The sequence below is a fragment of the Gymnoscopelus braueri genome, assembly GCF_963280865.1.
Source record: "Gymnoscopelus braueri genome assembly, chromosome: 15".
NCBI classification, from domain to species: Eukaryota; Metazoa; Chordata; class Actinopteri; order Myctophiformes; family Myctophidae; genus Gymnoscopelus; species Gymnoscopelus braueri.
Genome location: NC_137620.1, coordinates 24,290,715 through 24,305,068, shown reverse-complemented (window position 1 = coordinate 24,305,068; position 14,354 = coordinate 24,290,715). Strand labels below are relative to the sequence as shown.

General features: G+C 43.3%; 2 protein-coding genes across 2 annotated transcripts in view; both read left to right on the top strand.

Annotated features, from left to right (window-relative positions):
* fgf11a (fibroblast growth factor 11a) overlaps positions 1-14,354 on the top strand; it is a gene marked incomplete at both ends in the record, with an annotated part of 128,748 nt that overhangs the window by 59,542 nt on the left and 54,852 nt on the right. Inside the window, one exon of the mRNA XM_080451525.1 lies at positions 7,262-7,372. Within this exon, the coding sequence (XP_080307651.1) occupies positions 7,262-7,372 (111 nt within the window). The remainder of the gene's footprint in view (positions 1-7,261; positions 7,373-14,354) is intronic.
* tmem102 (transmembrane protein 102) overlaps positions 1-14,354 on the top strand; it is a 192,541-nt gene that overhangs the window by 168,494 nt on the left and 9,693 nt on the right. The window lies entirely within an intron of this gene.

The following is a 14,354-nucleotide window of genomic DNA, read 5'->3' as shown; positions in this document are numbered from 1 at the left end:
ACCTGAGTCACATGTCACGTCCCACACCTGCGTTCACAGAGAGGGCAGTCTTAAGGCCAGTTTTGGAGGTAAAAAGCCATATTAAGGCTTTAGAGAAACCAGAGTGACAAAAACAACCAACATTTTTATAGATAAGCTTCAAAAACATATTACAATCTCAAAAAACATGATTTTGTGTGGAGTGGGTCTTTAAATTGTCACTTCACTGTCATCTGTGGACCCCCCCCCAAAATCATGTGGGGACCCCCTGGGGGTCATGTTGAGAACCACTGGAATAGTGGAACTGACTGATGTCTTGTCTTGCCTTGCCCTGCCTTGTCTTGCCACGGTATAGGGGTGGACTTAAAAAGGCCTTGAGCAAAACCTTTGCTTTAGTCTTACATTTTTTATCATATATTTTTAAGTTAATTGTGTCATAAATTAATTAATATAGCCATAATAAAGATGTTGAGAGACTGAATTTTGCATCCATTAAAGATATACTAGGCCCTCCGTACCTTGTTAAGATGCAAATGGTTTATTTGGCACCTGTAGGATTGGATCAGAGTACAGTACATCCATGGACTTATCGTGCTGCCAGCTCGACTATTACAGTATATCACCAGGTAGAAATTAGCCAGATGAGAGAATGTATAAGAAGGAATATTCAGACCATAGGTTATCTCCCCACCTACAGTACAGTATATAGACAGTTGTAGAATTCTGTAATAAATCAAAAAATCTCTCCTGTGGGCTATTATGTATCATTTTGGGAGTCCTTGACATGAGAACGTTTGAGAACCACACTGAGCTAGATTGCCTGCCGTCTGACTCTGAGCAGGCTTGCTTGCTGATTTGAGCATATTTGCATAATAAGGGAACTGTTTTAAGCATAGCAATGCAGAAACCAAAGGCCAAACAAAAGAAAAGTCCATAGATCCCATAATAATTGGTTGTCAGGCAACTGCTTGTTTTATCTAATATCTATGACTTTACACAAAGTAGTTTTAGCCATTGACTGTGTAAGGCTGTAGCTAAAATTAGAGTTTCATTAAACAAGTAAGACGGGCGAACGCGGGAAGCGAACGCAGCCCTATTTATTTTTTTTATTTTTTAAATTGTTATGTTGTGTATTTACGGACTTGTAATCCGTGTTATTTCACTGTGCTGGGGAGAGCGTAGAGAGAAAGTCACGTGACTGCCTCCGCCTCGTATTGAAGTTAATGGGGGGGGATATGGTTCTCCTATGCACGGAGTTTCGGAGTTCCTAGTCATCTATGCACGGAATTGCCGTTTGTCAATCCGTGCTATTTCACCGTGTTTGGGGGGGCGATCGGGTTGGTTTCATAGTAAGCTCCACTCTGAGATCTGTCAGCAGCCAATGAGAGCGTGAGTGACATGGGGGCGCGGCTGCACACAGGCAGCGCCACAGACAGACGGAGACACACACAACCCGAGCACGGTTTCATAGTAAGCTCCACTTGGGCGGAGGCCTCCTTCCGTGTTCGCAACTAGAATTAAAGTTGTGTGTCACTGTAGCTGCAGTATAATATATTTGACAATGTTGCACCCTCAAAACGTATTTTGTGTTCTCTTTAATGCTATTTATATTCTTGTCAAATTGTCCTGTTATAATTGCTGTTTTCTTTGTTCACAATGTTTACAATAGGGTGCTCTTAATTATTTAGCTTAGCGAACCACCATATTGTGTTTGGATTCTAAAATAGATTAACAAGGCAAAGAAATGTGACAGACTGCAAACCGTAAGCTTATTCTTAGTAGAGTCTAGAGTCTACCTCCTTTCCTCGTCAAGTATAGTTGACTTTATTATTTTCAAAATGTTTCAAGAGATGTAGAAATCTCTGTGGGCCCCCCGCCCACAGAGATTTCTACAGGGCCCAGAAATGTGTGCTACACCCCTGGGCTTGGATGTACTGTACTGTATTATGTAAAATGCAATACCAGAATCACTTCTCCCAATGTGCTTGGCACTAGAAGAGTGGAACTGATTTTGCAGCTCAATTACTGTACATCACACAGCACATGACATTGACATGATAGTACACAGGACAGGAAAGACAAATGAACAAAACAAACAAATGAGAGTGAAAGCAGGTTATTAAAGTTAACTACGTGACAAGCTTTAAGTGCTACAGTATATGTCACTTTATTTGGCGTTGAAGAATGTTAAATTTAAAGTTGTACCTCGCTCTGTCGTTTCTTCACAGATCAACTGTGATAGTTGACTCCCTTGTCATGGCCATGTGAACAGAACTTATTTTCACAATTCGTACACTACTTTATACCAGTGGTTCTCAACCTTTTCAGGCTGTGACCCACCAAAATAATCATATTTGAACTAGGGACCCCTCACCCTGACAAGCACTTGGAATTGTAGGAGTTGAGGCGTTAAATTAAGTTTGACTCGGTTCCACAGAAAAAATATTGTGAAAATAGCAGATCTACAAGCTCACATTATTTGACATTTTGGCCAATGGTTGACCAGTTGACCAGTATAGTTTATTGATTACTTTTGATACAGTAATGGTCTTGGGTATTAAAAGTTGTGAAATTGTCACTTTACTGGGGTTTACTTTTCTACAGGTTGAGAACCACTGCTTTATACAAAGGGCAAAGTGCAGTCTGGGTTATTTACCTTGACTTTTAACTGCCTGCTTTAGTAACATGCTTTACCAGGTCAAGACTTTTAACCACTTAAAGTTAACCCTGTATACCCCATAGGCCGGGGTCCCCAAGGGCTCTATATCTATCTATATCTCGCTGGAAATAGTGGAATCACAAGCTCACAATGCGCTGCAAGTTCACCTATTATGACATGGCTGGAGGAAGGTGAAAGTTAGAATCTGTATGTGTTGGTGCATTGGTTGCACATACAATGCACATGTGCTGTACATACTAAGGGGCCCTTGAGGGTGTTCCCAGCAAGATTTGTTGAGATAGCATCAAAACCAGTTTAACTGCTTCAACCCTCTATTAAAAAAAAACACTCTTGGGAAAGAAAAAAAAAAGTGGAATATACGGCAAAATAAATGTTAATTTAGGGGTCCTTGACATGAAAAAGTTTCAGAACCGCTTTACAGTATATGTGCTTGTACTCTGTTTTGCAGAAAATGTTGAATCGTTTGGTATCCACCAGGAAATGAGAACGGACTCTAAAAACATACAAATCCCCTATGAGTAAACAGTCCACACAAAGGTCACCCAAACCCTCAGTAATCTCCTCTTATGTACTTATGTACTGGATGTGGTACATTAAAGAACACGTGTGTGTGTGTGTGTGTGTGTGTGTGTGTGTGTGTGTGTGTGCGTGTGCGTGTGCGTGTGCGTGTGTGTGTGTGTGTGTGTGTGCATGCGTGCGTGTGTTCTGAAGCTTAATTTGGGATTAAAACTCAGGATATTACGGATTACCTCACTCTACTTTTGACCTTCCGTCTAGTCTTTTAGCATCCAGTGATGGTTGGATTTTATCTTTTTAGTGGTTATGGAGATTCAATCTCAGTGGTAGAGAGAGAGACAACCAAATGCAATTAGGCACGTTATACATCAGCCCATGGACTTTGAAGGGAAATTACATAGGAGCGTCTCTTTGACAAATAAGCGGATGTCAGGGCTTAGCTAAAGCTGTAATGAGCTAGCATCCGACACTTTACTAAAGATGAGGAATTAAGATAACGTTGGCGTCCCGCAATGGTGAAAATTGGACACTTTCACTCGTTCTACATCCCTCCTCTCTCTGTCAGGCGAGGCCAAGTGCCAGCCACGCTCACACATACCTGTCCTCATGTTGGACACTTCTCATTATAACTATGATGACATTCCCTCTGATCTAGTATACTGTTTATGCCAGTGCTTCTCAAAGTGGGGTCCGGGGACCCCCAGGTGTCCTTGAGGGGGTTCCAGCAGGGCATCCCCAGCAGAAATTCTTAATACAGCATCACAATCATTTTAACCGCTTTATCCATTTATAAGTTGGCTCTTCAAAAATAGCAGATTTGTTTTTTTTACATAAATCTTTTCTTCTGGGGGTCCCTGGCACAAAACATTTTCAGATGGGGGGTCCACGGCCAAATACATATCAATTTGGGGGTCCTTGACATGAAACAGTTGGAGAACTACTTGTTTAGGCTCTCTCCCTGCGCTCCACAGCCAGTGCCTGTTAGTCCCACCTCTTCACACTTACTTTCCCCAGCTACCCACCCAGTTTTTATTGTTCTATATTTAATCCGTTTTTAGATTTCTTTTAGACAGATTTCTTTTGTCATTTCGCTAGCTTAATAAAGTTTTTATTTCATCTGTTAATGTGAGCAAGATACTTAACCGCTAACCCCTATAACTGCTCCCTGGGAACTGTCTAATAGCGGCCACTGCTCCTAATAGTTACTATGGGTATTGCAGAAAACAAATTTCACATTATTGCACTGTGACAACTCAAGGGCATTCAAGTTCAGAAGTGGTAGGGACATACAAGGTGGGGATATAAGGCATAATTATGTATTATATTATCACTATTCTGAATAAATCATAGTCATATTAAAACTGTATTGTACGATACCAAAAAAACAGCTTTAGCTTTGGCCGTAGTGAATCAAAGTTTTCATTATACGAAAGCCAGGAATGTACTTATTTTAGCTTCAATAATTTCTGCATCATCTCACAATTTCTACTGGCCTGTTTCTTCACATTTCCCTTCTTTTTCTATTTGGGTCTGTTAATAGGACACAGAAACATCCACTGATTATCTACAGCAGTAGTTCTAAAACTTTTCTTTTTGGCTCCAGTAACTCCTTTCCCCCCTGATTTCTGAATCCAAGTACCCACTTAAACAGTCTACAACATTTTGCTTAGAAAACTGCAAGAGGAAACCATAGCTGGCATATGATGCTATGAATGAATGATAATCCACTTTTTGAAGAAAATATGTAAAAAAGGCACTGTTAGTATGGTTAAGGTTAGGCAATGGTTTGGTGTAGATTAATGAATCAAGCATCATGCTGGTCCAGGCAGTCACGGCAGTCAGGCTTTTCCCCACCCTTCAATCTCATTCGCTAACAAGTTAACTAACACCTTCACTCTCAATCCTAATGGCTAATTCTATTCAGTTGTTTTAAGCAGAATGCCGCTCACTCTTCATACTACACCCTCACCCTATTATGATTAAGTTGAGGTATGTGTTTGGTGTGTTTGTTGTTAGGGTAAGGATCTGCTGGTTAGTAACTGAGACTTGGGTGCCGTACTGCTAATCTATCCATTCTATTCTATGCTATTCTACCTGAATAGAATGAAAACAACCACAAGTTCCTCAAACAGGTTAGCTGTCCAGAAGCTCACATTGAGTGAACAGTAAAGGTTGGCATTTGAGCCAGCACATTACAAACAGAGATAGTTTGTTAACTAACCCCATATACTTCCCCGGGGGGTGAAGTATATAGACTCCCCATGCGGTCTATACTTGGTCCTCTCCTTTTCCCCCACGACACCAAATCGCTTTGCCGAAAATAGACGATCAATAAGCTCACACAGCATCGCAACACAATGCGTTGTGAGCTTGTAGATCGGCTATTTTGGCCGAATGTTCTCCTGAGAACAGGGACTTTAGGGCTGATTTGTGAAGCTGCTCATTTTCTGTTCTTTTACCCCTCATGAGGTGAGACAGTGTTCTGAGCTCCATGGCGCTGAGGAGGCAGCTCTCTACAGCCATCCATCTTTGATGAAGCTTTCCCCACTTAACTGGTTGTTACTAGTGCACAAATATGCATGCATGGAGCGCACGCACACACACACTCACGCACGCACGCGCCCGCCCGCACGCATACACAAAAGCTTGCATGCACACGCACACGCACACGCACACGCACACGCACACACACACACACACACACACACACACACACACACACACACACACACACACACACACACACACACACACACACACACACACAGTTTCCCTCTCTTAAACCTGCCTAGGGAGCGTGTCCCATTTTACAGTAACCACACTCCAAGGTGCCATCAATCCTGTTGAACTGTTGAAGGCCACAGTCAACACAAATGTCGCTATCCACACACACACACACATGCACGAGCACACGCACGCAAGGACACGTGTGTGTGCGCGCACACACACACACACACGCACACACACACACACACACACACACACACACACACACACACACACACACACACACACACACACACTCTCTCTCTCTCTCTGTTTGACTGTTTCATCGAGTAAATATCAAGGCTATGAATCCATGTTTGGTCTTTGCTTAGGTGTGTGTGTGTGTGTGTGTGTGTGTGTGTGTGTGTGTGTGTGTGTGTGTGTGTGTGTGTGTGTGTGTGTGTGTGTGTGTGTGTGTGTGTGTGTGTGTGCGCACATGTATTATATAATAGTAGAATTTTGGAAATGGGCATTATGATGATAATTTTCCTGGTCCTCATAATGTTTTCTGGTTACGTTTGGCTTACAATTAGGAAGAGATTTAGGCAATGGTTGGGATTAAGATTAGACATTTAGAGGTTAGATTTAGGAGTTATGCCTGATTTAGTCATGTGCTGGTATTGTGCACCGAAAATAGCCGATCTACAAGCTCATAGATCGGCTATGTCTGGCTTTAGGCTTAGGTATTAAAATGGTACAAATCTCATTCATAAAATCGCTGTCCTAAATGTTGATGTCCTCACACGTAAACAGTAGTAATACAAATATGAGTGTGGCTGGATGTCAATTTTTTTTATGTTTAAGGCTAGTGTTTCCCCAGAGGTCCAGCTGAAGGTTATTGTCACGTGGTTCAGCCGTCTGTGTGGAACACAAAGTGTGTCACTGACACACACAGGTCACATTGTTGGACAAGGGTTGTTGGACATCAAACCAGTCAACTGGAGGATGGCGTGACAAGTCACGGCCAAAAAGTCTGTCCCCAATTAGATTTTACTGCAGTTTCCTAAGGTTATAGGGCTACGGTTAGATTGGTGTAAGTGGATATGGGTGGCCACGTCCCGATAGCCGAGTGGTTAGAGTGTGTAGAATATGGGCTGAAATGCCTGACAATGCAGTCCTCGGTTCGATTCCCAGCCATGCATCCATTTCCTACATGTAACTCCTATACTCTCTCTCTCTCTCTCTCTCCACTGTACTCAAAGGCTCAAAAAAGAAAGAAATAGCAGATCCACGGACTCACTTTAACTTGTAGAGTGTCTATTTGTGTTGGTGGATGCTAACGTGTTGCTGTGTGTCACTGTGTTTGCCTGTCCCACGCAGAGCCCCAGCTGAAAGGCATCGTCACACGGCTGTACTGCAGGCACGGCTTCTACCTCCAGATGCTGCCGGATGGCACCATGGAAGGCACAAAGGACGAAAGCAGCTCCTTCTGTACGTCTCACACACACACACACACACACACACACACACACACACACACACACACACACAAGAATGCACACACGCGCGCGCACACACACACACACACACACTGCAAGATCCTGAGTCTTATATACTTACTAGGCCCGCTCCTTTTTCCCCTCTACACCAAGGGTCTTCAACAGGGGGTCCGGGACCCCCTGGAGGTAACTAGGAGTAACTACAGGGGGTCCACCAAATATTTGTGTGATGGGGAACATTAGCCGAAAATAGCAGATCCACAAGCTCACAACGCCTCGCGCTGCGAGGCGATGTGAGCTTGTAGATCGGCTATTTTCGGAGAGTTGGTGTAGAGGCAAAAATAAAAAGCCAACGGTCAAGTTGACTAAATATTGAGGGTTTCAAAGTACATGTTTAACATGAATCCAACATACAGTATTGGAACAAGTCTATGTGAACCTACAGTATCTATGAAATCTAAGATTTTTTTTTATCTGCAACACAATCTAATCAATATGTAGTGGGGGGGTCCCTGCTTCATCTCTCTCTCAGCCCCTAATTTAACCCTGGGACTGTTCAAATGCACCTACAGCATAGAGTGTAAACTAACATTGTGGATTTTGCGGTGCAAAAACTCATTACACTCATTCAGACAAACACACACACAAACACACTGTCTCTGATACGATCGCTTCAAAAGCAATTAGTATACACGGCTCTCCAGGAGTTTTTGCACGTTCTACTTTGCCGTTTCATGATGAAGCCATTAAAAAAATGCATTCGCTTACTTTTGTCTTTTTCTCCGGGGATATGTGAAAAGTTTAGCACGCGCAAAAACGACCAAAAAACACACACTGTGTGCAAACACACAGACATGGAGCATTAATCCCCATCTGTGTGTAATGTCTGTCTCTCCTGATCCTAAACCGCTGTTATCTGCCTCGTTGGGCCATCTGTTTGGCTGTCTTATGTGTTATGTGTCAATCCACACACATGCATGTGTATTCACGCATGCGCACGCGCACGCACGCGCACACACACACACACCCTTTTTTTTAAATAGCTGATTTAGAAGCTGAGTTAGAAGTGATGTACGTATATAGGGTTAAAGTGCTTTAACTGGTTTTGACGCTACAATTTATGAACTAATTTTGCTGGGGACCTCCTGGAACCCCTTAAAAGGACCCCTAAGGGGTCCCCGGACCCCACATTGAGAAGCAGTGCCCCAGGTAATGAGGACATTGTTAATCTCAGCGGGCTGTTTGGGGTTGGTACAGGTACCTGAACGGCTGTGTTGATGATTCACAGCCACCCTGGAGGCAGCCATCTCTCAGCGCTATCTGAATCCTGCACCTGGATCTGTCCCCGTCATTAGTTCTCTCTGTGGCTGTGTGTGTGTGTGTGTGTGTGTGTGTGTGTGTGTGTGTGTGTGTGTGTGTGTCACCTCACTTGGCCCCGGCTGTAGCCTGTAGGCTGGCTTCCTGCTTGCTGGTGTGTGTACCACACAGTCTGCCCCTGAGTCTTTAACCCACTTTAAACCTGGTGTCCCTGTTTTGGGCATGTCATTGTAGGCCACAATGTGAAGAAAAAAATGTCCCAAAATGTTCATGATGCTCCAAAATGTGGGGCACAGAAAGCCGAGTGGTTAACTACTTAAACCCTCGAGGCCAGTGGCTCTCAAACTTTTTCCAAGTGCCAAGGACCCTCATCTGAACATGTGTTGTGCCAGGGACTCCAAAAAGAGAAGATTTGAGTAAAAAAAATAAAATGTAATGTTCAAAAATAGCAGTGACCTCACGCACTGTGAGCTTGTACTTATATCTGCTATTTTTTAATAGCCAACATATAAAATATGGATAAAGTGGTTAAAATATGATGCTATATTAACACATTTTGCTGGGGGTCCCCGGACCCCACTTTGATAACCACTGCTCTAGTCTTAGGGAAACGGACTTGAGTTACAACTGTACTCGGACCGTTTTTTCCCGTCTCTTCAGCTAAAATAGCTGATCTATAAGCTGAAAACGCATCCCAGCATGACACATTTTGAGCTTGTAGATCTGCTATTTTTGGCTAATGTTACCCCCAGAATATGGATCCTGGGGTTCAAGTGGTTAAAGTGCGTACCACAGAGGCTCTGATGCCTGACAGAGAGTCCTGGGTTTGATTCCTGGGGTGGGCGGACCTTTGCTGCAAGTCATTCCCCAACTCTCTCTCCCTCCTGTCTCTCGCACTTGTAACTTTAAATAAAGGGACATTTATCTTTTCAAAAATGTTCACACATTTAACTTATTTTTAAAATATAGAAAAAATAGAAGATCTACAAGCTCACAACATGTCACATCGCGACGCATTGTGATCTTGTAGAGCTGTTATTGTTGCTGCTATCTTGCTGCTATTTTTGAAATATCCATCTACATGCAAATCATGCACATGCTTGCACACTCATGCAGGAGCACAGACTCAAGCGCACGCGCGCGCGCGCACACACACACACACACACACACACACACACACACACACACACTCGCACGCACGCGCACACACACACACACACACACACACACACACACACACACACATAGATACAAAGCGATCTGGCTCACCGGGGGGAGTGTGTGTGTGTGTGTGTGTGTGTGTGTGTGTGTGTGTGTGGGGGGGGGGGGGGGGGGGTCATCATTGTGGTGATTACTGACCAGAAACATCATATCCCACAATCCCCCAGGGCGCCCGGCCTCCAGATCAATAGTGTATTATGGGTTATCCCCCGATGTGATGAAGCAGCATTTTCTCCTGTCAAAACACCGGTCTGGAAAGAAAACATCACACTTGGCAGAATTTGGGATTTGTAACCCAGAGGGAAAGAATGTGTTCTGACCTCCAGTTCTGCTGGCCAACGTTAAAAAAAAAAGAAAATGTAGGGAGATACACACAGCAGAATATGCACCGCTAGCTCTGCTTCTGTTGCCCTGCTGCCTTGAAGAGAGAAGATTGTGTATTTATTGCCAAAGCCAAGCGCAATGAGTTCCATTTGTGTGGTCAGGCCTATTGTATTGTATTTCTTTCTGTTTTGTGCTGTGCTCTGCTCTATTCTATGCTGTACAACAGGGGTTCCCACACTTTTCCATGCCAAGGGAACCCTATAGGCATAGCCTCTGGCTGCGCCCCCCCCCCCCCCCTAATCTCGAATGGCTTAAAGGACCTCTTCATCCATTTTCAACCTATCTTCATATAATTGGTCCTCACTAATACTCATTATAAGATGGTATAATATTTTTCTACTCTGCCTGTGCTTCAGAGGACACTTCAGAAACCTGTCTACCACTTACATCATCAATGGGGAATCCAAGCTAATAGAAACCGCATTCTTTCTCTTCCTGGAAAGTTAGCATGCTATAATAGAAGCCAAAAGTTAAATTGATAATTCACATTAAGATTTTTTTTTTTACTTGTTTGAAATTTCCAAACCTGCCTGCCGATGTCACTGGTAGGCTTGCTTCTGAACTGTCCACAGCCCAGTGGGTTGACAGAAATAGTACCATATTATGATGAGCATTAGTTAGACGATCAATTATATGAAGATAGGTTGAAAATGGGTGAAGTGCTCCCTGAACAACAAAATAGTTGATTTACAAGCTGACAACACACCCCGATGTGAGGCTTGGTGAGCTTGCAGATCAGCTATTTTCTCTTAAGATTTTTGACAATAATGATATGCTCAAAATAGTGGTTAAACTGGCTCAAACTTGAATTTGAATTGAAATCACATTGTCTATATATTTTATTATGATGTATTTTCCCACTGCTTTCCACGTGGCTCCCCTGGTGCGACCCCCACTTTGAAAACCCCTGCTACATAAATTGTATGTGGTTCAGTTGAATTGTGCTGTAAACAAGAGCGGCGAAGGTGACCAGGTAGGATGTTATATTGTAGACACATCATGTGAGTACATAATGGGGTACAACCCGCAATATCCTGGGTTTAACCTCATGTTTAATGTGGCTATAATCTCCTTGAGATGTTGTACTGGAGTGATGAACAAGGTCATCTTTTGAATATTCATGTTCTTCCCAAACGATTTTATCGGTCGGGCCCTAGAAGGAATAAACATGAGGACCCTTGAGAAGGTGTGTATTGTCGCTGTGTGGTGGAAACCTTGTATGTCCAAAATCGTCACTGAAATGGAAAAAAGGACCCAATGTAGCTATTATTTAGTCACAAGCTCTTGTTAATACTTTTCATTGGCTAAAAATGGATAAAACCCCAAGTGGCTCCTTAACCACTTAAACTTTCACTTTCAAAATGTTTCAGCAAAAATTGCTACTTTTGCGTGTCACAGTACGGTAAAGTAGAGCACATTGTACGTCAAAAAGTATAGCATTAGTTTACCAAAAAAATACATTGTTTTCTTTTTTATATTGTGATCCAAGTTTTCCGCCTGACAGCAACCATATTATACACCTCACAGACTACATGCAGAGTGTTATGCCCTGGGACGAGTTCACACCACCAGCAGGCAAACAGCTTTCTGTAGGAAGTAATGAGACGAACGCAGATTCGTTCAGACAGAAAATAGCGTCACAGACATTCAGCTCAGCTCAACTTTATTGTCACACAGGCATGCTGCAATTTTATCTGACCTGCTCGAATACATAATTATTTCACTCTGCTCATATTTAGGAATATTTGAATATCTGACCTATACCTTTTCCTTGTTTTTTCTTTCTATCTCTACTCTTCTTCCCTTTCCTGAAAGCTGCACTTGAGGGGAGCTTGTACATGAAAAAAGAATTACCCACACTTTCTTCTTACAATGACAGTGACAGTGGCATTCATGGGTCCTCAGCAAAAAAAATAAGAAGTACAAGGGAAGGTGTATAGGAAAAGGCTGTCCTTAACATATCCTACACCCACAAACAGTACACATCACCAATAGTGCTGACAGTGTGTATCAGTGTAGTATCTAGCATCTTGTAGAATGTTGCTGAACAGAAAACAAGTCGTGGCTGCAGATAAAGGTCTTATTTAATGATGACTCAGGTACACAACGGTACATGGCAAGTGTTTAGAATAGGTGATAAATAAGCGCTGACAAGGCAGGATGACTAGATATTGTATGACTCACGCAAGGCAGTCACTTATCTAACCACAGGCCTACACCTCCAGAGGACACAGTGGGGAATTGGGAAATTCTGCAGATCCCAGAGCAGTGGTTTTCAAAGTGAGGGCCACGTCCCCCATGGGGTGGCAGCCAGTGGGACCAATTTGACAGGAGACGAACCAAAAAAAGTGAAAAGAATTGCAAAAATAGCAGATCTACAAGTTTACAACACGTGGCACTGACATGTTTTTTAATTGATTTACTTTGATGCCATTTTGCAAAAAGCCAGTCGCCTCCTCAATGACGATGGCAGCTAACGGGCAGGGCCTCACCAAGGGTAGTGCGAACTGTGCGGCCGCACAGGGCCCCGCGCTTGGGGGAGCCCCGCAAAAAAAAAAATCACGTTTAGTAAGAGTTATCCCGAGAAATAACAAAAATAACCACCAAAAACTCGGAAATATCCGCACAAAACCGCCCAAAAATCGCGCGCGCGCGCGCACACGCGACTTCGCACAGGGCCCCGCATTTCTCCCAGACGGCTCTGCTAACGGGGGAGTGCTCAACGCCCCGGCATACTGCACTTCCTCATTCATTTAGTGAGGCTCTGATTGGCGTTCGGCATGTGATGTCGTGCCTCGTCTGAGTTACTAGCCCTGCATCAAACCTGTTTTCAGTGAGTGCTAGTCTAGATTTTCTAACTCCATATTAATGTTATGCTTTGGAGATATTCAGAGCACAAGAAAGTACCAGGATATTCACATGTAAGCTGCAAAAAGAGATTAACCAAACACTCACACAAAGAAAAAAAAGTTATAAGGTCTATAGGTCTAAGGTTCTATAGGTCTTTGAATAACTCCAGTAATGCATTTTACACGCATTTATTTAATAAATCCAGTGAAGCATAAATCTAGCTCTTAAAGTTGACTATTCAGCACACTTCATACGTGTCCCCTGAAGTCTGACATACTCATCACGTGTATACATTTAACACGCTGCTGAGGCACATAGACATACAGCAGAGGTGTATAAACTTAACACACACTGCTGAGGCACATAGACATACAGCAGAGGTGCGTGTTGTGCAGACACGTCGGGGGGTACTAAACGTCAGTCTCTGGAGGTCACCTCCGTACTGTTTTTGCACAGGTTTGAATTACGGTTCATTTTATAACAACTATAACTCCATCAGTCCCTGGGATCTGGCTTAACACATTGACCGCCGGGCCCGTAGTTCTACGGGCCGTTAAATCCAACGGTTAAGCGCCGATCCCGTAGCCTACGGGCTGTGGTGCTTTTTCCTTTTTTTCGATTTTTTTTTTTTTCAATTTTCCAGGGGGACCATTTTCAGTGTAACACCACCCGAAATCGACCGGAAGTGCGATCACGTTTTTTGTTTCCCGTCTGCCTTCATTCTAAGTCGTACACAAAAAGCCCTGTAAAACCTGTACAGGACATGTAGTTTTTCATCCTCGCATTTCCCATGTTAACATAAACGATCAGAACTCAAACATGGCGGCTCCGTTTGACACGCGGTCTCGACGAGTAGACACCAGGACATGTGCCCGTTGTTTACAAACAGTGGATCGGGCCTATGGCGACCTGAAAAAAACAAAAAACAACAATAAAACCTTGGCACTGGTGAGTACATTATGAGATTAGCCCTTGGCGGTGGATGTGTTAATGCTATCCTAGGCCCCCTTGTAAAACACACACAAAAAAAGAGCCCCGCACTGTCTCTGGGGAGAGGGAGACCGAGAGAGATATACACAATGAAGATGACATGAAAGAAAGAATTAGAGAGAGACAGAGAGGGAGAGAGCGATACAGAGAGAAGGAGAGAAAGATCTACACACTATACCCTTTATTGATCCCGTCAGGGAAATTCAGTTGGC